Source organism: Tupaia chinensis, unplaced genomic scaffold (genome assembly GCF_000334495.1).
Source record: "Tupaia chinensis unplaced genomic scaffold, TupChi_1.0 Scaffold000271_1, whole genome shotgun sequence".
Lineage (NCBI taxonomy): Eukaryota > Metazoa > Chordata > Mammalia > Scandentia > Tupaiidae > Tupaia > Tupaia belangeri.
This window is the reverse complement of record NW_006159752.1, coordinates 2492519-2515705: the sequence shown is the minus strand read 5'-3', so window position 1 is coordinate 2515705 and position 23187 is coordinate 2492519. Positions and strand designations below refer to the sequence as shown.

Here is a 23187-nt window from a genome sequence, read left to right as displayed (position 1 = left end):
ATCTGGAATGCTGAGTTGAGAAACTCAGAAAGGGGCCTCAGCATAGTAGACCTCAGCAATGCTTGGTGTCTCAACCTCTTTTAACAGTTCCCATCCCACAAATGAGGATGAAAGCATTATATACATATACATTGTGGCTAAACTGTCCTAAGTAGGGACTTTCTCCTTGCAAGAGTACTGACCTATCTTCTGTTCTGAGTCTTCTCATTCTTCGGTAGCTTCCACTTTCCATCCCACTATTAAGTAGGTGACTTTTTCTCCCCAGTTCTCATTTTAATAGTTGTTTCAATTATCTGTGATTTGGGTAGTATTTAGGAGGTACAAAGCCTTGTCGATTGATTGGACTGGAATTTCCCTTTAAACGTACTGGGTAAGCATCTACTGTATGAAGAAAAGTAAGATTTTGAAGCAGTAAGACAGTTCACACTACTGTGGCTGGGCCTGCCAATCTTATTTTTGATAAGGTTACTAGACTGGTAACTCAGGAGATGTATAGCCAAGATGTATTTTGATTTCAGTGGTGCCTTAAACAAAAGTCCACAAGCAGCACAGTATACATTGGCTTCTTACAGTAGTACTTCATGCTTTATGATAGATCCAGAAAATAAAAAAACTGCTGTGGTGGTTTAAGTGTGTTTCAGTTCCATGTGGAAGACTGCAATTAACTAAAAAGTACACCCATAAAGAATCTTTTTGTTTTATATGATCATTTTTTAACTAGGCTCTTGGTAAAAAATTTAGAACACTAATTTGTGAGGATAAACTCCATTTGTAAAGGCAAACACAGATTGCAGGTAGACCTGGAGCTGAAGAACAGCTTTGATTTTTGGTAAAATTTGCGAGTCCACCGCTTTCTGATCAACCTTGCGCTGCTCTGAAATCTCGTATTTCTCTTTCTCTGTGTCGAAGATCTCATCTTCCTGGTGTCTGGGCTTCCACAGCTTCTTTTTCTTGAAGTAAGCATCGGTAAAGTGCTTTGGGATTTTTACTTTGCTAATATCAATTTTTGTAGAAGTGGCAGTGACAAATGTCTGGTGTGTTCTACGCAGTGGAACTCAATTGAGAATCAGCAGTCCAATTACAAGTAGCAAGCCACTGCTCCGCTGCTTCAGGAAAACTACTCTCTTGCCTCTGTAGTGTACGGTAAAGGATGATCAGAATGGTCCCAGGAGCGATGCTAGCTTGCAGTTTTCTCACATGCTGACTAAAGGGCACATCGAGGCACATCTTCAGTAGGATAATACCTAGGCATTTTGCACAGTTTAACCATGTAGGTACCACCATTCTTGTCTCTACCAACTGGTTTTGTGACAGTCGCAAGAACCTTCTCTTTCTTTTTTCTTTTCAATCCTGGATTTAGTGACCAAGTATTTCCTCTCGTTCATGGCCTTCCTGGAATACATGGCAGACCGGGAGTGTCTGCTGATGCCCCAGAGTAAGACCAAGTTTCAGCTGCAATGGGGCTTCCCCTTTGTGGGCTTTTTAAGCCCTGGGGTAACCCTTTTTAATCTTGCCACTGACATCAGCCTTCTTGGCTTCAGGTTTCTTTTCTCTAGTATCCTGCTTCACAGCTTTTTCACCTGTCATCTTGTATAATGAAAAAGAGAACTCCCCATAAAGAATCTTGATTAAATCTGATTGATCTTGGTTAAACTAGCTACTAGTTAAACAATAATTCTATAAGAGCTCAAAAACTCTATAAAAGTACTTCACTGAACACTTTATTCAGAAAAAACAAACATAAGAAAAAACAAAAATCCAGGTCATTTGCAGTATCTGTCAGCTTTCAATCTGGCTCTCCTGCACAAAAACAAATAGTAAAAATTAACCTATATAAACCATGTCACATATAGTTGGCTTCTAGTAAATAAATATAAAAATACTTAGAAATTCTGTGTTCATTTTCTGTTACTATATTACAATTATATTAAAATATTTTATTAAAATTTTAGTTGATTGTTTCTATACAAAATGAATTCAAATTTTATGTATGTTGTTTCCTAATACTTAACAAATGTTGCCTAAAGACTTTTGCAATCCACAATAATTTTAATTGCTTCTGAATTTAAGTACGCCCTAAATTTCTAATTAATAGGATGGAATATCCTATTTTCACAAGTGACAAAAGTTATAGGGCATACAGTTCATTCTATTTTAGTCTCCATATCCTGATTATATTTTATATCCTCTTCATGATTTTTTGGAATTAGTTCATATTCATTTGCTTTGCTGGAAATAATTCTTATATCGTATACTAACTTCAGGTAAGAATTCTATCAAATTGTTAACAGGAAATATGTGACTAAGCTCTGCCTTTATTAAGTGATATAAAAAAAGGTTGAGTAGTTCTGTAACACAGGACATCAATGAGTGGCTGGAGATTACCAAATTCTCTTTGTATCTGAAATTTTCTCTTTTTATCTAGAATGTATTTGATTTATAGTTGTAAGCTCACAGCTAAACTTCTCTGCCTATTCTTCATGTTGTAAACATAGGGCATTAATTATATAAATAGAATTATTAATAAATACTGGGTCCAGCAGTTAGCGTAATGGCTATGTCGCTGGACTCCCATGTAGTCGACCATGGTTTGAGTCCCGGACCCAGTGGCTTAAACTCATGCCGGGCACGTGTGTGTGCGTGCCCAAGATCCCAGGAGAAGTATGGAGAAGGGACGTGGGGTGGTCACCCCCCTGGGGGGTGATTTCTTGCTTTCTGTCTGTTTTTCTGGCGAGTGCACATGCCCTATAGCAAAAACCTCTCCAAAAAAAAAAAGTAAAAAAAAAAAAAAAAAAAAAGTAATGAATATATATAATATACTGTGATAAATATTCTGCACATTTAGTCATTTTTAAACTGATGTATTGTATCTCATTTATAGAATCCTGTACTACCGTAACAGAATCCATGAATGTAGGTATTAGTCAAGCTATTTCCTTCTAACTCTGGTTCTAATAATTATTTAAAAAAAAAAAAAAAAAAAAAAAAAGGATGACAAATTTTTAAAGGAATAAAGTCTATAAATATTTAGAATCTGGTTATAATTTTTATATATTCTTTCTTGGCTCTCTTTTACCAGATGTATGATGTAGATAATATGGTCATATTCACAAATTAGAAATAAAGACCAAATTTGAAAATTATAGTAGTTTAGAAAGAGTATCAGTTATATACACCACTTCTATTGATTACTGAAAATAGTTAGAATTTAGTAAATATAAAGCTACCTGTCCAGAAGTGTTTCGTGCAAAAATCCATCTTTCCGAGCCTTTTTAAGAATTTTGCTGTCTTCTTTACTTATTTTAAGTTTGTGGTCTTGGAAGCTCTGAAATTTCTTTCTGTGAAGAAGGTCAAACTTTGATTATACCAGTACATGTTTACTGATGAAATCACAAATACTGTTTTTTTCATTTATTTTAAAAAAAATCCAATTGTATTTCTTTAATAACTTCCAGCACAGTAAAGATGTCCAATAAGAGGACCATTGTTTGGGTAGCTCCATAGGCCCACTTCTCCCAGGGCACATTGGCTGGAGTCCCCCGTGTCCTGGCTGTGATAGCATTTGGTAGCGTCCTAGCTATTCTATCAACGGACAGGGAAAACTGACTAATTCAAGTGCCCTGAGCTTTGAGAGCTAGCAGGCTAACTAGGAGAACTGAAGCCTTGAGGAAAGAAGCACATTCAGCTCGGCGCTCTGTCCTACGCTACAGTGTTGCTGCCTCTTGCTGTCCTTCAGGTATTTTATTTTAAAAGCACTTTGAGGGGGCCAGCAGGTGGCGAGGTGGTTAAATGCGCTGTACTCCCACATGACCAACTACAGTTCAAGTATTGGACCTGGTGGCTTGCTTTCTCACTTTCCCTCTCTGTCTCTCTCTGAACAAACTAGAAAATAATAATAAAGTTAAATAAAATAATTATTCTTTTAAAAAAAGCACTTTGAAAAAGCACTTCACTGACAAATCTGTAGATCTAAGAGAGGAATACATACACATAATTGATTTCACATTGTTTTACATTTCCTTTGTCTTCTTCTGGGATGTCATCCTTTTTCTTGGTTTCTCTTTCAGCACAGGATCTGATCTGGAGAGTAGAGATGAGAAGCCGACAGTTTACCCAATGATCTTCCTTCCCCACTTTACATATGTGTACTTCTGTTCTTTATAAAAGGAACTCTAAGTGATTTCTTATAGAAAAGAAGAAAACGTAGGAATTAAACTCAGAAAAAGACAGACTCTAGATATTGTTTTATTTCCCTTTATTCATGATAGAATGCAAGTGTGTACATGTGAGAATAAGAGAGATAAAGGAAAAAAGGGAGGGGGGAGAGAGAAGCATCCCCTACAGGTCTGATCATACTGAGATTCCCTTCTTCCAGTCCTCTAGCCTACTGTATTTCGGGTGCATGCATGTGTGCATATAATTGGAATGTTTCAGACTGGTCATCTGAAATGTGGTCAATACTAGGATCTGGCTTCTTTTAAGTAGTACAATACTGCTATGCCACAGAGCCAGCCCTGATGTGTGTTTTGACTTTTATACAATTATATAAATATTATTTTGTGCTTTTCCATAGCCCTTGTGTCAGAACACTAAAGAGAAATTTGAAAATAATTTTTACAAATGAGATCCTGCTGAGGAATTAAGAAATAATTTAATTTTGGCCTCAAAGTGAATATACTAGGACTAAACTATAATACCTTGAGTAGATAAGGTTTATTTTATTGGATTAAGAGCTTAAAACAGTAGGTATATTACTTTGTACAGGTTATTTCTAAATACACTCAAACTTTTAACACCAAACATTAACACTTGGTGTAACTGGAACCTGCTTCTTGTAAGTCCTCTTTCTACTCTCAGGTTTTGACAGATGTTTACTATTCATGTCATAAATGAGTTGATCCAGATACAGTTATGACATTCACAGAACTGGCAGTTTGACACACAGGACCCATGTCTCCAAGATGTTTTCTGTGGCCCCAAGTCTAATTCCGAGATTGTTGAGAAAGGGACGAGTAGCAAAATGTTTGTGCCAAAGAGGGGTCCTTGATGACCTGGGAACGTCCTGGGTAGGGCCTGTGATGCAGCACTACTTCTGGTAGGAGGATCTGTGTTATGGGGCGCTGACACAGACTACCAGAGCCTGCAATGTAATGGCAAAGAACAAGAGCTCTTGACAATCACTGCTCAGAGCTTCCAGGTACCTGACTAACCAGGCCTGGGAAAATTCGCTGTGATGAATGATCACACAATAGCGTCTCGTTCTGTCCAAGTGCAAAGTACTACACCTGTGTCTGCCTTTTTTTCTTTGATAAAACATTTTGATAATAAAATCCAGATGGGTAAGCCATAAATCCATTGGGATTTTCCTAGTGACCTATTTCTTGAGAAGTAGTGTGTTATAGAATGCGAGAGCAGCTTCTGGAGTCAGCTGGGCCTGAGGACACATCCTCTATCACATCAGGCTGTGTGACTCGTACAAAGTGATGGATCAAAACAGGGGATGACGTAAGGAGAGCCAAAAGTAGTTTTTCTTGTGAAATTAAGATAACAGTAGCTATTCTATCTTACAGGAACACTATCAAGGTTCAAGATAACAAGGCATGTGCTGACCTATAGTTTGGTTTAGTTTCATGGTTATGTAATTAAAAAATAGGACTTGGTCCAGTGACAGTGACACAGGCAGTAGAAGTGTTGTGTGATGCTGGAGGCCATTTGGGAAGGGTACAGGTTCACATCTTGAGTCTGCTTCAACTTGCCAGGCCCATAACCTTGGCTGGCTACAGGGCTGCAGCATGAAGATCCTTTCAAGATTACCTGCTTCTTTCCCTCTCTCTGGAAACAAATAAATGAACTTAAAAAAAATTAGGACTAACATTTTACTATTCACAATGTAAGTTTATATATATAAGAATATGTAAGTTTTCGGGGACCAGCAAGTGGCGTGGTGGTTGAGGCGCTGGACACTCCCATGTGGCTGACCACGGTTCAAGTCCTGGACCTGGTGGCTTGCTTTCTCACTTTCCCTCTCTCTCTTCCTCTCTCTGTCTGTGTTTGTCTCTGATCAAATTAAAATAAATGAATAAATAAAAATAAATAATTAAAAAAATACATTCTTAAAAAAAAAAGAGTATGTAAGTTTTAAATAGAAGTTATTTGATATTTCTTGACATTTTCCATAGATATTAAAAACTTGCCTGGAGTTTCGATAAACGATGGAAAATACACTAAAATTTTTAAGTCTTATGCTGTCTTCTAGAATGTCATTTTATCAACCAACTCCAAGTGATGCAATAAAAAATTGGTTGTATTACTATTCTTGTTTAAAAAGATTAACAATATTTCTCAAGGTAAAAGACAGTAAAATTAACTACTAATGTCAAGAATAAAAGCAAAAATTCAATATATGGCAGGGAATCTAACACAAAGCATATACAGACATTTGCTAGGTATTTTTATTTAATGTTTTTTTTAATTAAGTAAAAGAATTATATACTTAATTTTAGGTATCCTTACCATTTTTCAATTTGACTAGAGAGTAAGCAAGAGAAGGGAAAAGTGAGAAAGTAAGCCACCAGGTTCGGGACTCAAAGCACCATCAGCCATGTGGGAGTCCAGTGCTCTAACCACCAAGGCACCTGCTGGCCCCAGATAGGTATTTTTAAATTATGCTGGTAGTGGAGAAAAATGTAACATGGATTTTTAAGCTTTATCTATAAGGACTAAGGCCATTTTAGGAAAGGTATTTTTTCCCCATTTCCTAGAGCCTTTCACTCTGGCCCTATCTAAGGTGCTGCAGATGATAGATCTGGAATCAGAATAGCTGGAAACTAATTCAAAACAGACACACCAGGCAGAGCTCAGAATGCTCAGTGCTGGAGTGGAATGGCAAGAAAAAGAAAAACAACTCATCAAGAAGGTTGCACTTCTTCTAATGCATCGCATCTTCGTGTGTCATTAAAGGTGAAGTGGCTTTTGTTTTTTGTTTTTTGTTTTTTTTTTGGAGAGGTTTTTGCTATAGGGCGCATGTGCTTGCCAGACAGACAGAGAGAGACAGAGAGACAGAAAGCGAGAAATCACCCCCCAGGGAGGATGGCCACGCTACAATCCCTTCTCCTCCATTCTCCTCTTGGGACCTTGGGCACGCATGCACATGCACCTGGCGTGAGTTTAAGCCACTGGGTCCGGGACGCAAACCGCGGTCGACTACGTGGGAGTCCAGCAACATAGCCATTCCGCTAACTGCTGGTCCCGAAGTGGCTTTTGTAAGTTTAAAGAATTAAGCCATAAAAGGCCTTCATCAAATTCCAGTTAACTACCTGATTGATCTACATTACCTTGAAGTTTCATATGGAACGTTCCCATGAAGATGTCTATATAGGTTTTATGGTGAAGTAAAACAAAGAGTAGGATCCGGGAATGCAGCCTGCAATTAAGAACTTGTATTTCCAGCTTAGTGACCGATAGAAAAAAATTTTTTGTTTTGTTTTGTTCTTCTCATGTAAAAAAGGCTTGTATTTATTCCTAATGAGATAAATAATTTGAGGGCTTAATAGTCCTAGAAGTTCTGCTATGATGTTTATGTTTTATACAGTGACTAGCAACATGGACACACAAGTATTAAACGAACATAAGAATCTAGTCACTTCCTCATACATGCTGGTGGGAATTTAAGTTACTAAAGCCTCTGTGGAAAGCAACTTGACTACCTAACAACATAAAAACTGCACATTATCTCTTGACCTTAGAATTCTCCTTCTGGGAGTTTATCTCCAGATATACTTGCACACCTGTAAAATGATGCTTATTTTAAGTTTGTGCTCAGCATTCTTTGTTAAGAACAAGACTGGAAACAACCTGTACTTCTATAATATAAGACAATAACTAAATAAATTAGGTCTATCTATACCATAAAATATTATATAGCTGTTAAAGGCAGTGGAGATGTTTTACTACAAACTGAAAGAGGAAAAGTCTCCAAGGTACAATTAAGGAAAAAGCAAAGTCTAGAAGAGTCTGCACAGGAAGCTACCCTAAGTATAAAGTTGAAGATTATAAACATACGCACACATTTATAAAGAAATTTTAGGTGGCAAGGTGATTAAGGTGGCCTGATTCCCAGACGGTGGTTTGAGTCCCAGACTCAGTGGCTTGAAAATCACGCTAGGCAAGTGTATGTGAGTGCCCAAAATCCAGAGAGGAAAATGGAAGAGAAATGATTGTGGCTTGGCCGTCCCCTCTGCGGGGTGATTTCTCACTTTCCCTTTCTGTCTCTCTCCTCTCTGGTGAGTGCACATGCCCTATAGCAAAAACCAAAAAAGAGAAAAAAAAGTAAATCGTAGGAGGCTACACAACAAAGGGAGAGGGACAGGGACAGGTAGATGAGAGACAGGTGAACAAGGTGGATAGGAAATGTATGATTTTAAGTGTTTTTATTTATAAAATTTTGAACCATATGAACATATTTACCATTTAAAAATTTAAACTTTAAAATGCAGGGGGAAAAAAACCCACAGGCCTAGAAAGCACACATGACTACTCGGAAAATTATACAGCTACATGGAGGGAACAGGAAGGAGGCTGCAGATGCAGTAACTTCTCTACTACACTGGGCGAACAAACAATCGACTGTCAAGATTACAATAAAAAATACAGCCTATTTGGGGTATCACTGTATAAAAAGTTATTAAATCTCTAAAGTGACAGTAAAAGACTAGTCAGTGGTTTGGCGAGATGTTGTCATGTCGCATATGTGCTATCTACTAGTCTGTAGGAAAACGCCATGATTACCTTTATCATTTCTTCTTCTCCTGCTGTTTTATTTTTTGCTTCTATATCGCCTGCTTCATTGCATCTAATAAAGCAGCTATTTGAGGCCAGTAGAGCCATTTTACCCTAAATAACAACAAGAAACAGAACTGAGAATACCTGCAGAAGAAATCTTAAGTCTTTAGACAAAATTAATTCTTTTTCTCCCTGATTCTAAATTCGAGAAAAACAATTGGTAGAAAACCTGGGAAATACAAAAAAAAAACAAAACCAAAACCAAAAACAAACCAAAACAACAAACAAAACCAAAATTACCTGCAATCTTATTACTCAAAGGTGACGAAAATACACATTTTTACTAATATTCTTCTAGTAGGACTAAATTCTAAATGGATTAGGGATCTAACAGTGGTGCAGTGGTAAGTGCAACTAGACCGAGTGGGACAGTCTGGGTCTGGGTCCCGGGGCCCTCTGTGCATGTGAACCTGTATGTGTATGCCAGGATCCAGGCTGGATGATGCTGGGAGTGAACTGTGCTGTGGGTACTCTGTTGCAGGTATATGCCTCTCTCTCTCTCTCTCGGGAGAGAGAAATAAACTTTGGGAAAAAAATCATTAAAAAAAAAAAAAAATCCCAACTAGATGAAAGAGAACTGCTCCCTTTGGCATAAAAGATCTACTGAAGATATAAATGATTCAGTTCAGTTTTAAAAATTAGCATTAATGACAATAAAAAAATTGTGAATAATGTATAGTTTATTTAGATAATGGTGGTTTTTTTTGTTTTGTTTTTTAAAACAGGGTCTTGTCACATTATGGCTTCAAATTCTCAGCCCTCCTTCCTCTCCCTCTTAAGGGTGTAATGTAACAGGTGTGTGCAACTGTACCTGGCTCCAAGTGTTCAATATTTTTTTCTCCATAGTTAGAAAATATAAAAATATATCATATAAAAGCTAATCTTTAAGTACCTTCACATTTCTGTTAAGAACCAATGTCTGAGGGATTGTTACGTGTGGACAGAAACTGTCATGTTTAATGACTGATGTATTATACTGATTTCTATTAAACAAAACTTAGAAAACTAATTCTCTTGTTTATCTAAATCTGAATTATAAATTTGATTATTTAAATTCACCCAACAAGGGGCTGGCAGGTGGCGTGGTAGTTAAGGTGCTGAATTCCCACATGGCTGACAGCAGTTTGAGTCCCAGACTCGGTGACTTGCTTTCTTACTTCCCCTGTCTCTTGCTCTATCTCTTTGGTCGAATTAAAAAATAATAATAAATAATAACAAAATTAAATGAAGAAATAACTTTAAAAGATTGTTAAAAAATTCACATAACAAATGTTAGGTTTAATAACTCATATATGGTTGAAAATCTGGAATACCTTTAACATCAGACAAAATATTCACAAATATGCACAAATCAATCAATAACCTTTTATCATATTTGGTTATGAAAGTGCTACTAACCTGGATTTGACTTCATTTCTCACTCAGGGTGGCAGGGACTGTGTATCTATCATTTGAGTAACTCCTGGTGAGCATACATATGGCTGTACGGTCCAAGTGATTTGCGTTACTGACTTGGCGCCCTCCCCTTCTTTTGAATGTATAATTTGTAGTGGAGATGTAACAGTTGTACAGACTTACGGGCTACAGAGTGACTGTTTTCACATAATATGCAATGACATGCATACAGTGCGTAATGACCAAAGCACAGCAGTAAGCACATCCATCCTCTCAAACTTTTATCATTACTTTCTACTGGGAACTGAAATCCTTTCTTCCAGCTATTCTGAAACACACATTAAATTTTATAAACTATAGTTTCTCTACTGTGCTTTGGTGCTCTAGAAGCCACTTCTGTAACCTAATCGTAATTTTGCATGTCAACCACGTGTTCCCTAGTCTTCCTTAGATCTCCCCTTCCCAGATTCTGGTACCCACCATTTCACTCTCCACTTCTAGGTGATCAAATCTGCTAGTTCCCACAAACGAGAACATGTGTATCTGTCTTCCAGTGCCTGGCTTATTTTACGTAGCACAACTTCCTACAGGTTCATCCATGTTGCCTTGAATGACATGATTTAATTTTCTCCTACAACTGAACAATATTTGTTATACCAGAGGTTTTAAAGTTTCTCTTTTATCTAAATTTAATTAAAACAAAATTTTTTAGACATTTTTGCAATAGGGTGTATATGCCTGCCAGACAGACAGACAGACAGAAATTGAGAAATCACACCCCCCTCTCCCCCCAGTAAGGATGGCCACGCCACAATCCCTTTTCCTTTACTCTCCTTTCTGGATTTTGGGAATGCACACACACACGCCTGGCCTGAGTTTTAAGCTGCCGGGTCTGGGACTCAAGTGGTGGTCGACTACGTGGGAGTCCAGCGATATAACCATTATGCCATCTGCTGGTCTCTGAATTTAAATTTTCGAAACTTAGTGTCTTTCTTAAAAACCAGAATGAAATAAACTTTTCAAAGTCCTGTATGATTTATAGTATTTGACTCACCATCCTGGTCTTACAATACATTGATCTCCTCTGGTAGTATAATTTTTATTGGTAATTATCTCATTATAATTGGTAGGATCATCTAGGAGGGGTTAAAAACCATTACTGGACCAGGAAACTAATTCAGTGGTTCCTGACTAGTACTGGAGGAGGGAAAAAAGGAGACATATGGCCGAGCTACAGTGGCTCACAGAGAACAGCACTGCTTGAGGCTGGAATCCATCTGGGAAGACTGAGGTTGATTCCTGGGCCAAGCTAAACATCCCAGGTGCAGCTGCATGTGTGTACAATCTTAGCTAATGAGGAGGGTGGGCAGCAGGGTTAGGACACGGCCAGATCCAGTCACAGATACCTATCATCATCTGTCCCTCTTATCCTATTCCCTCTTTTCCTCTCTCATAAAGGGGGGAAAAAAGAAAAACATAGACATAAAAAAGAACAGAAAATATCAGAGTATATAACCCATAGATAAATAAGTATTGTTAGTACAACTTTTACTTCAGTTATACAAATCTGTGTACTGGACTGCAATATAAAATGTGTCTCTCACTGGGTTGAGGTACAAAACTAATTTGACAACTGCTGACTCTAGATTTTACAGGGGGTGGGGGTGAGTGAATGAGTCTAAATCATCACCTCATTTGGGGGGATATATGGCTAAGTGACCATTTTAGGAAACACTGTTGGATCCCATCTTGAATTCGTTATTGTATGTTACCTCCAGTACTACTCAATTACGGAACTTCTCTCCTACTTCACTGTTTACTTGGTCCTTACTATTTTTGATATAGCTAGTAGTTATGATTTTCAGACCTATTTAGCTCTTGTATACTTCTGTTCAATCTTTACTGCTTACACAAATAGAAAAAGGAAATGATGGATTCTTCTGTCAACAAAGACTCAACATCTGTATACTGCAACTGCTTACTACTGCAATTAATAAAAATATATTATCTTCATTCCTCTGTATTAAAACTATCTTTTGGGGGACCAGCAGTTAGTGTAATGGCTATGTTGTTGGACTCCCATGTAGTCGACCGTGGTTCAAGTCCTGGACCCGCTGGCTTAAACTCATGCCAGGAGTGTGTGCGTGCCCAAGATCCTGAGAGGAGAATGGAGGAGAAGGGACTGTGGTGTGGCCAGCCCCCCGGGGGGTGATTTCTCGCTTTCTATCTGTCTTTCTGGTGAGTGCATGCGCACTATAGCAAAAACCTCTCAAAAAAACCACAAAAAAACCCCATCTTTTTGTACAATATCTGCTTTTCTTTTTTGAATTTTATTATGAACTGAGTTTTAGACTCAATTGTCACAACTCGGCCCTAGCTTGTTCCACTGTACTCTTAACACAGTCTCTAAGGTTTCTGAAAGTGTTTATTTATTCCTGCTAATGAGACATTCCTGAAATATCCTGCTTTCCTATCGTGAGACTTAAAATTCTTAAAACTGGCAACTGTCTTAACAGACCTACTTATTTACTTTTAAAAAAAGTTTAGTTATTTTGTTATTTCTTCCAGGAGAGCCTAAGAAAGAAATTGGCCGGGGTGGAACGGGTCAGGGGAAGAGAGAGAGGGGCAGGCAATCCCAACAAGGTCACACAATCTATTACCAGCCAGCCCTGATCACCAGCACACATTTGTGGTCAGCATGCAGTGAGGCCCCAGGTGTGGGTCTAGTCATTACTGTGGAGACTCTAGTTCTTTGATGAAAAACAAGCGAGACTCACGTGCAGCCACCAAGGGTTTACAGAAATGATGGTTGGCAACAGTACTATCGTTATTTTTATTGTAGTATATTTTTAGAGTTTTTTTTTTTAGCAGTTTTAAGTTCACACAATTTTCTTCCCTACTTAATGTACTATATTATTGTACCCCACTTTGTGCTTTCTGTTTTTAGAAAGCACTCTTGCACTGACTGTCATGATCTTCTCTTACCCTAACAGGAAACTGTTATTAACAATAATTGTACTTACATCTTGGAAGACTGGTTCCCATTGTTCTCTTGGTCCAATTGCATCTGAACGCCCAACAACAAGTCCATCAGAATTTATACCAAGATACTTTCCATAGCCAGACTTCAGGGCAATTCTTTAGATTAATAAAATAGATAAATGTTAACAGATAAATGTCATTCTATGTTAAAAATAGAATACAAAAACAGCACATGTATGTATATTCAGGTGTGTGTAGTGTGTGTATAAGATAGGATTTCAGAGCCAGCTAGCTGGCTGTGTGGTGGTGAAGGCGCTGGAAGCCAGATGGTCAACTGAACAATTCAAGTCCTGGACCTGGTGGCTTACAAAACACACGGGGTTAGGGGTGGGGCAGCATTTGGCCTGGTGGTTAACGTGCCGAACTCCCACAATGCTGACCAGTTTTCTGAACCGGGCAGCCTGAAAATCATGCTGAGTACATATGCATGCTGCTCAGGATCGCCAGAGGAGAATAGAGAAGGGACTGCAGTGTGGCCATCCCCTCTCAGGGGTGGGATGGGGGGATTTCTCACTTTCTCCCTCTCTGTCTCTCTCTCTCTCCAATGAGCATACTTGTTGCCCCATGGCAAAAAATGTTTAAAAAACAAACACAACACAACACATTGAGTGCATGCCCACAATCTCAAGAGGATTACAAAGAAGGGATTGCAGCATGGCCCTACTTCCTGGAGGGTGATATCTCACTTTCCCTCTCTCTCGCCAGTGAAAATGTCTTATAACAAAACTTAAGGGCAAGACTTCAAAATGTTTATGGTAAAAAGAAATTTAAAGTGTGAGCTTATTCTGGTGCAAAAAATTTTGAAATCACATAGTTTTTTCATAATACATACTTTTCATGAAGTTTTGAAGCCCTCACTCTTGTGTATGTGTATTAAAAAAAAAATTCAGACTAAATATATACTAAGTATTTAAAAACTACATTTGGCTTTTGCTGCCATATTAGAAAGTGCAGTTCTACAAATACAAGTTTATGTTTCTTTACAATACAGGCATTAGAGAGTATTGGGTTGTCAGAAAAGTCATGACTTATTTTTGACTTTTCTGATAACCCAATATATGCTAGTTTGAATGTGTTACCCAAATTTTCATGTTGAAATTTGGTCGTACTTTTCATTGGGTGCTTCCTTCTTCCCAGGCCTCCCCATTGCATTCGGTTCATTGTGAGAATAAAAAATGGTCATCTAATAAAATGATTGTAAATAATGAATAATAACAAAGTCTTTTGATCTTTATGATTATGTAACATTCTCTCCTGATTTTAATGATATTCCTTTTTCTAGCCCTCCTGTTTGCATCTGACTGGTGAATTTATATTATCACAGCAATATTATAGCAAGTTTTGTCTTTTGTTTGTTTTTTTTTCACATGATCTTCCTAATCTATCTTATTTGGTCTATATTATAATCTTCATTTTTTTTTTTTGGTAGAGGTTTTGGCCTTGGGGTGCATGTGTTTGCTGGGGGAGGGGACAGAGAGAGAGACAGTGAGAGGGAAAGTAAGAAATCACCCCTCCTAGGGGGATGACCATGCCACAATCCCTTCTCCTCCATTCTCCTCACAGGATTGTGGACATGCATGCACATGCGCTCAGCGTGAGTTTCAGGCCACCCAGTCTGGGATACGAACTGTGGCTGGTCATATTGGAATTTAGATACGTAACCACTACACCACCTGCTGGCCCCACAATCTTTTTTTTTTTTTTTCACCTTACATGTATTTTTTAAAAATTTGCCAGAAGGTATACATGTTCACTGGAGAGACAGAGAGAAAGTGGGGGAGAAAGTGAGAAAGCACACTTCAAGGGGGATGGTCATGCTGAAATTCCTTCTCCATTTCTCCTTCCTTTCAGGATTCCAGCATGCATTGTGTGTTTTTCAAGCTGCTAGATCCAGGACTCAAACCGTGTAGCTGCCCATGTCGGATCCAGCTGCCTTAAGCACTACACTTCTGGCTGGCTCAACTCTCATATTATTTTCCAGCCTAATATTATAAATTGATAGGAATCAGAGTATATATTTTATATCTAGACTTTAATTCTCTTTTAAAAACACCATTATTCTAAGTTAAATTCAATATATCTAAATATTTAATAGGGTATGTGAATCACATCATATTTTAAAAATGTCAAAAAAGAATCCCCCTTTCAAAAAAGTATTTAGATTTTTAAAATTAAAATTACTGTGTGGGCTTCTATTACCTAGATACTGGAAATTTTTAAATAAATTGAAATTTAAAAATAAAAGCTATTAATTATAGTTCAACTCAAGCTTACCTGGAATCAGACAATTTGACAGCAGTAAATTGCTCTGGAGGACTGGGGCCCTCATCAACTACAGGGGACAAAACATTAGAAAATAAATTCAACATCTGTTATAAATATTTACACTCAAAGATATTCTTTTGCCTTTAAAATGTAGCTTTTAAAAAAATAAAATATTATATTCTGACATTATTATAATAATATGGCATTCATGGTTCAAGATCTATTTTACCATCTTATAATTACAGTACTAGTTTTACATTCTAATAATACAGGATCACTTCCAAGAAATTTTCTTTGTGTTTTAAGAGAGTACATAAATAAGCTTTTAATATTTACAAAACTTAACAGTTTCATTTATTCAAGGGATGGCCATTCTGGCCAAATGATACCATTTTTTACTTTCTAATTATTTCATACCTCATGAGTACGTCTTCTGATAGGCTAAAGAGAATGAGAAAACTTTAGACTGTTAACTATACCTGGGTTAGTTTTGGCTAAAGGTCTGAAGGAAAGAGAAACTCAAACGTTTGACTCATTCGGGTTTTCTTTTTCTACATACTATTTTAATTATGTATGCTGTTTTTAATTTCCACAGATATTCTTCTAGAACTTTTAAAATGCTTGTTCGAGAAAGCAGGAGTTGTCAACAGTTGGTAAATACTGAGAAAGAAAGGAGAGAAGCTAGGTGCAGCGGCTCTCTCCTTTTGGAACATGGCCTATGTGAGTGAATGTCATCAAGTAAATGTTTTAATTGGCCTTTTCTCTTCCACTGCTTCAGCCAGACACAAACCTTCTTTATGTGGTGCTCCCAGTGTGAAGAGACCATTGTCGAGTGCATGTATGTAAGTTCCTTTATCCATTTCAATGGCTATGGTTCCTGAGATTTCACCGAAGTTTGTTACTGTCCACCAGACTCCTAAAAAACAAAATTAGCATTTAAACTGTATTTTATACTCAATACGGATTCTTTTTAGTTACTGCTTTTTACAACCTTTTTATTTTGCAGCTGTAAGAAAATAAAATGAAAAGTTCTATTTTAGATACTATTCACTCCCTTTTTCCCTATGGTAATTTAAAAATTATTATTATTTTTTTTAGATTTCTTTTACCATAAGGGACGCCCCTTATGTGTACCAGAGACAGAGTAAGAAAAAGAGAAATCATCCTGCAGGGGGGAAGGACACACTGCAATCCCTTCTCCATTTTCCTCTCGGGATTTCAGGCATGCACGCACATGCACTGGGTATGCTTTTCAAGCTGCCGATCTAAGACCTGAATTGCAGAGTGGGCCATGTGCAGTCTAGCACTCTAACCACCGGGCCACCTGCTGGTCCCTCCTATGGTAACATTTTACATAACTATTGTACCATGTCAAAAATAGGACGGTGACATTGAAAAAATCCACGAACCACAAGTTTAATGTGCCTATATGTGTATAAATTCATGTGACTACCACCACAGCGAAGTCATGCTGGGCATGTGAGAACAGAGAAGGGACTGTGGTGTGCCTATCTCCCTGGAGGATGATTTGGCACCTTCCCTCTCACAATTATTCTCTCTCTGGCAAGTACACATGCCCTATCGCCAAAAAAAAAAAAAAAGACTAAAAAAAATTCTATTTATAACAGCATAGAATTATAAAATACCTAAGAATAAATTTTAGGTGCCCATGTGGCACAGTGGTGGTGTGGCTGGACCTCCATAGGAAAGGTCCTATGTTCACATCCCAGGACCTCCCTAAGCACATGACCTAGACCAGCTAAGACTGGAGGATTGTGGTGTGAGGACCCCACACAGGCGCCTATTTCTCTCTCTCATGGAAGAAATAAAAACAGACAAAAGCTAAAAACTTAAAACATTTGTTAAGAAAGACATCCAAGATGGTTACACTGAAAACTATAAAAACTTTTTTTTTTACTTCATATCTAACCATCTTTTTACATTTATTTTTTAAATTTACATTTAATCACTATGTATCTTTGGTTCTCAAAGTATAAATACATCGGATGTCAAGCAAGTCAGAGATAATACTTTACACAATAACTTTCCATACTTGTGTCTGTTACATGTTTTTGTTGTTGTTGTTTGAGACTCAGTAATGTTAAGATGTTGAGTCTCCTCAAATGATCTGGATTCAATAAAATTCCTCCAGAAAATCCAGTTTGCTTTATTGTACAAATTAACAAACTGATTATAAAATTTATATGGAAATGCAAATGACCTAGAGTATAGAGTAATTAATCTTGAAAAAAAGTACAAAGTTGGAAGACTCACACTATCTCATCTAAAATCATTATGAAGTTATCATAATCAAGACAAATATATCAATAGAACAATGAAAAAAATGTATCAATGGAACATAGAGCCAAGAAATAGGCCAATACTTAGCAAGCCAACTGATTTATGGCAGAGACACCTCAACTATTGAATGGAGAAAGGAACATCCAATTAACTGAAGCAATTGGATACAATATGGAAAAAACAAACAAAACAAAGAACCTACTTCACATTTTGCCAAAAAATTAACTTGAGATCGAAAGCAGATCTAATGTAAAAACTAAAACTATGATTTCTCTAGAAGAAAACATAGAGAAATATTTTTGTGACTTCGGGGTAAGCGAAGTTCTCTTGGATTAGAGATCTAAGGTGGTAATCACACACAAAACAAACAAACAAAAACCCCCAAAAAACTGAGCTTTATAAAAACTAAAGACTGGGGACCAGCAGATGGTGTAATGGCTACATCCTTGGATTCCCATGTAGTCAACCGTGGTTCAAGTCCTGTACCCGGTGGCTTGAACTCACGCCGGATGCATGTACATGCGTGCCCAGGATCCTGAGAGGAGAATGGAGGGAAGGGACTATGGCATGGACATTGCCCTCGGGGGATGATTTCTTGCTTTCTGTCTCTCTGTCTTTCTGGTGAGCGCGCATACCTTATAGCAAAAACCTCTCAAAAACAAAAACAAAACAAACAAAAAACAAACAGACAAAAAAGGACTGCTGCTTGTAATAAAAACACCATTAAGAAAATGAAAAGGCAAACTACAGACTGGGAGAAAAGACTGGTAACACCATCAACTGTTGGCTAGGCTATGGAACAACTGGAATCTAATTTGTCCTTGGAGAGTAAAACGGTCCAACCTTAGAAAAATTTTGGCAGTTTCTTATACAGTTAAATATTCACCTACCCTTTCATTCAGCAATTCCACACCTATACACTGAATCAAGATATTTATCTTAATTTTAGAACTGTTTATTTTTTAAACGGGATCTCAACAAAAAACATTTCTCAGAATAAAGTATCGAAATGACTTACCAACAATATCAAGTTGGGTTTCTTCATCTTCTTCTCTTTTTCTCTTCTTATCTTTGTTCTTTTTCTTCTTACTATAGGAAATCATTTGTATAGATGAGTTTACATATATTGATATTATATTAAACCAAAGCTTAGAAGAGTATTTTAAGTTGGATGTTCATTTATAAATCATTGATTTATGATAATTAACACTGATATATCCTCTTTTTTACACTAGGTTGTCGGAAAAGTCATGACATACTTTTTCTATGCAAAAATGCATCATGACTCTTCCTACCACCCAATAGTATTGGGAAGTTGCTTCTGTCCCTAAACGTGCTGTGTTATAGCTAAGAGCAGATTCTGGAGCCAGATTGCCTTGTTTTAAATCCCAATTCTGTCACTTAATCCTGTGCATTTTGAAAATGATACTTAATTTTTCTGTGAGTCAGTTTCTCCACTTATAAATATAGTAAGGACAGTAACTTAACACAATTCTTAAGATTATTGTGAAGACTGGGACCATTAGACTTCAACATGGCCTACTGCAGTTCAAGTCCTGAACCTGGTCACTTGAAAAATCATGCTGGGCACGTGGGTGTGTGTGCCCAAGATCCCAGGAGGAGAATGGAGGAAAAGGGATTGTGGTGTTGTTATTACCCATCGGGGTGATTTCTCACACTTTCCCTTTTGCTGTGTCTGTCTGTCTCTGGTGAGTGCAAGTGTCCTAAAGCAAAAACCTCTCAAAAAAAAAAAAAAGATTATTGTGAAGATTAGGAGTTAGGGACCAGCAAGTGGCATGGTAGTTACTGGATACCTAAGAAGCTGACTGCAGTTCAAGTCCCAGACCTAGTGGCTTGCTTTCTCACATTTATTCTCTTTCTCTATGAGTGTGTGTGTCCTACAGCAAATTAAATAATAATAATAAATAAAATAAAATAAATCTTATAAAAAAAAGAAAGAAAAGAGTTAATATGTGAGGCCAGTAAATGGCAGGGTGATTATATCACTTGGACTCCCACATGGCTGACCGTGGTTCGAGTCCTGGACTCATTGGCTTGAAATTCACACCGGGCACGTGTGTGTGTGTGTGTGTGTGTGTGTGTATGTGTGGCCAAGATCCTGGAGAGGAGACTAGATCAGAAGGGACTGCCCTGTGGCCATCCCCCTGGGGGTGATTTCTCACCTTCCCCCCACTGTATCTGCCTCTCTGTCTCCAGGTAGCACGCGCACCCTATACCAAAAACCTCTTAAAAAAGGGGGGGAGAAGTTAAAATGTATGTTCACACATTGCTGGTGGAATGTAAAATGGTGTAGCCTCTTTAGAAACAGTCTGAGGGTTCCACAAAGAGTTAAAAACAGAGGTACCATATGACCAGCAATTCCACTCTTAAGTATATATGTACACACAACAGAATGAAAATATATCAGAAGTCTTAAAAAAGTTAATGAACGTATGGGGACCAGCAGTTAGCATAATGGTTATGTCACTGGACTCCCATGTAGTTGACCGCGGTTCAAGTCCCAGACCGAAATCCACACCGGCATGTCCCAGTTATGTAAGAATATTCACAGTAGCATTATTCATAATGGACAAAAAAGTGAAAACCACCCAAATATCCATGAACTGAAAAATAGACAAAAATGCATTACAGCCACATAATGGAACAAGTTGTATTACATATTATTCGTCCATAAAATGGAATGAGAACTGTTAAAAGCTATGATAAAAATAAACTTCAAAGACCAGCAGTTGTTGTTAACGGCTATGTCACTGGACTCCATGTAGTTGACTGCAGTTCGAGTCCTGGACATGGTGGCTTAAACTGCCGGGCGCGTGTGCGTGCATGCCCAAGATCCCAAGAGGGGAACGGAGAAGAGATTGTGGAGGGGCCATCCCTCCGGGGGGTGATTTCTCACTTTCTGTCTCTCTGTCTCTTTCTAGAAAGCACACATGCACTATAGCAAAAACTTTTCTCAAAAAAAACACAAAAAACAAACAAAAAACCCAAAACCAAAAATCTTTAAAATACCATTCTAAACAAAAGGCAGCCAAGTATTGTATGATCCATTAATATGAAATAGTTGGAATAGGCAAATCAGTATGGACAGACACTAGATCAGTGTTTGCCAGAGAGTGGAAGGAGAGACAGTGAATGTGACTACTTACTGAGTATGGGGTTTCCTTTCAGGATGCAAATAGATCGTTGTAAACTATGTGCATTTACTAATAACCACTGAATTATGCACTGGAAAAGGGTGATTTTGTGCCAGCAGGTGGCGTGGCAGGTAAGAAGCTAAACTCCCACATGGCTAATAAGGGTTCAAATCACAGACCCGGTGGCTTGCAAATCAAGCCAGCTGGGCATGTACGTGCACCCAAAATCTGGTGAAGAGAATGGGGAGAAGGAACTGTGCTGTGGCCATCCCCCCCAGGGGGTGATTTCTTACTTTCCCTTTCTCAGTTTCTTTCTGGCCAGTGCATGTACCCTACGGAAAAAAAAAAAAAAAAAAGAAAAGAAAACCAGAAACAAACTAAGAAAGGATAAAAGAAAATAAAAGGGTGAATTTTATGGTATATAAACTAAATTTCAATAATGGAGAAAAAAAAATTCCAAGAGTTATTTAGAAAAAGTTAGTATCAAGTTAATATCAAGTTAATATGCAAAGTGCTTGGGAACAACTCTAGGCACACAGAAAGCTGTACAGTTGTCTTAATTATGACTGGTAGTAATGATAATTGTAAGACATCCTTGTTTGCATTTTAACCATAAAATAAGATTTCGATGCTTACTCTCCTCCCTCTCAGCAAATTCAGAAAGTAAATTCATATTTATTCAAGATAAATTATTCATGGAAGAGTTCTCAAGGGCCTGGCTCTGGCTTGCTCCTTTACACTTTCTTTCCACCTCCCCTAAAAGAAGCAAAAATTCTGAGTCCAGAGGGAACTGCTCAACATTTGTACAAAAGAACAGTCAACTCCAGGGAAATCTACCAGTTTAAAACAGCTGTGGAGGTGGCCTGGTGGTTGAGCTGCTGGACTCCCACATGACTGACCAGGGCTCGGTCCAGAACCTGGCAGCTGGCCTGCTCATTTTCTCTGTTCAAATTTAAAATAAATAAATACATAAATAAATAAAATAACAACTCTTAAACGAAAAAGAGCTGACACTATCAGTGATATGTGGGACAGGGTCCCCTAAAACTCTAGTAATCACGAATTACCATTACAACCCTGACCTTACACTTGGCTCTGAGTACTTACTGCACACACGATATCGCATTTACTCCTCATAAAAACTCTTTATTCTCTTTTTTTTTGGGGGGGGGGCAGGTTTCTGCTATAGGGTGCATGCGCTCGCCAGAAAGAGAGAGAGAGAGACAGAGACAGAAAGCGAGAAATCACACCCCAGGGGGGATGGTCACGCCGCAATCCCTTCTCCTCCATTCTCCTCTCGGGATCTTGGGCACGCGCAACACACACCCGGCGTGAGTTTTAAGCCACCGGGTCCGGGACTCGAACCGCGGTCGTCTCCATGGGAGTCCAGTGACATAGCCATTACGCTAACTGCTGGTCCCATAATAACTTTTAAAAGTAAGAACGAGTAAACGAAAGTTCAAAGACATAACCCAATTTGCCACAACCAACCAGATCACTGGCTGGGGGGGGGCGGCCCGAGCGCGTCCCGGTCCACACCGCCTCGGCCCAATTCCTCTGCGCGCTTTTCAGAGACAGATTAGGCAAGACGCGGACGGTGGGGCGGAAGACGGCGGTGGAAGTAAGGACCCCCACGAGGGAAAGCCCCAGTTCCGACCCAAGTGATCGGACTCACGCAAGGACCCAGCACCGGACCGCGGGCCTCGGTCCCGCCCGCTCCCTCCCCGCCGCCGCCCTCCGACAGGGCGGGCCGTCTCCGCGCGAGCTCGGGCCTCACCTCTTCGCCTTGGTTCCCTTGAGCACAAGCTTGGTGGACTTCACGTAGGAGTACTCGGCCATGCTGCTCAGGACCCGCGGCGCCGCGGGCTGGGAACCGCTCAGCACAAGGCGCCTGGACGCGCCAGGGCCGGGCCGCGGACGCGCAGAGCTGGAGCAGGGAGGGTTCAAGAAGGCCTACGCCGCCGGAGCGAGAGCCTCGGTCAGGAACCCCTTTCCTCTTTCACCCGGACAGTGAGTGCCCCACAGCGCACTCCACTTCCTGTTTACTGTCGCGGAGCTACGGTCACCGCCGAGGGTCTCAATACTTCAGCGTCCTTTTGCGCCCTCTTGCGGAACTCTGGAATCTAGGGCTTCGCCAACCGCGGAGACTGGGAGGCCTGCGCCCTCTGGTGGCCTCGGCGGGGCCAGC

General features: G+C 38.9%; 1 protein-coding gene across 1 annotated transcript; it reads right to left on the bottom strand.

Moving 5' to 3' along the window:
* Positions 1-1699: 1699 nt before the first annotated feature.
* FRG1 (FSHD region gene 1) lies at positions 1700-23057 on the bottom strand. The gene is made up of 9 exons (XM_006149671.3): positions 22777-23057; positions 18863-18933; positions 16334-16459; positions 15553-15610; positions 13260-13374; positions 8788-8892; positions 3989-4080; positions 3228-3338; positions 1700-1800 (listed from the first exon to the last, which is right to left on the bottom strand). The coding sequence occupies exons 1-9, from the start codon at positions 22836-22838 to the stop codon at positions 1764-1766; spliced, it is 777 nt and encodes a 258-aa protein (XP_006149733.1). The 5' UTR covers positions 22839-23057; the 3' UTR covers positions 1700-1763.
* Between the last annotated feature and the right edge of the window lie 130 nt (positions 23058-23187).

Coding starts and splice junctions, on each gene's coding strand:
- FRG1 (XM_006149671.3), bottom strand. CDS start 22,838: ATGGCCGAGTACTCCTACGTGAAGTCCACCAAGCTTGTGCTCAAGGGA. Junction 8,893..13,259: donor GGGAACCAGTCTTCCAAGAT/GTAAGTACAATT, acceptor GTTGTTATTTAG/GGTAAAATGGCTCTACTGGC. Junction 3,339..3,988: donor CAATGTGAAATCAATTATGT/GTATGTATTCCT, acceptor CCTTCTTCACAG/AAAGAAATTTCAGAGCTTCC.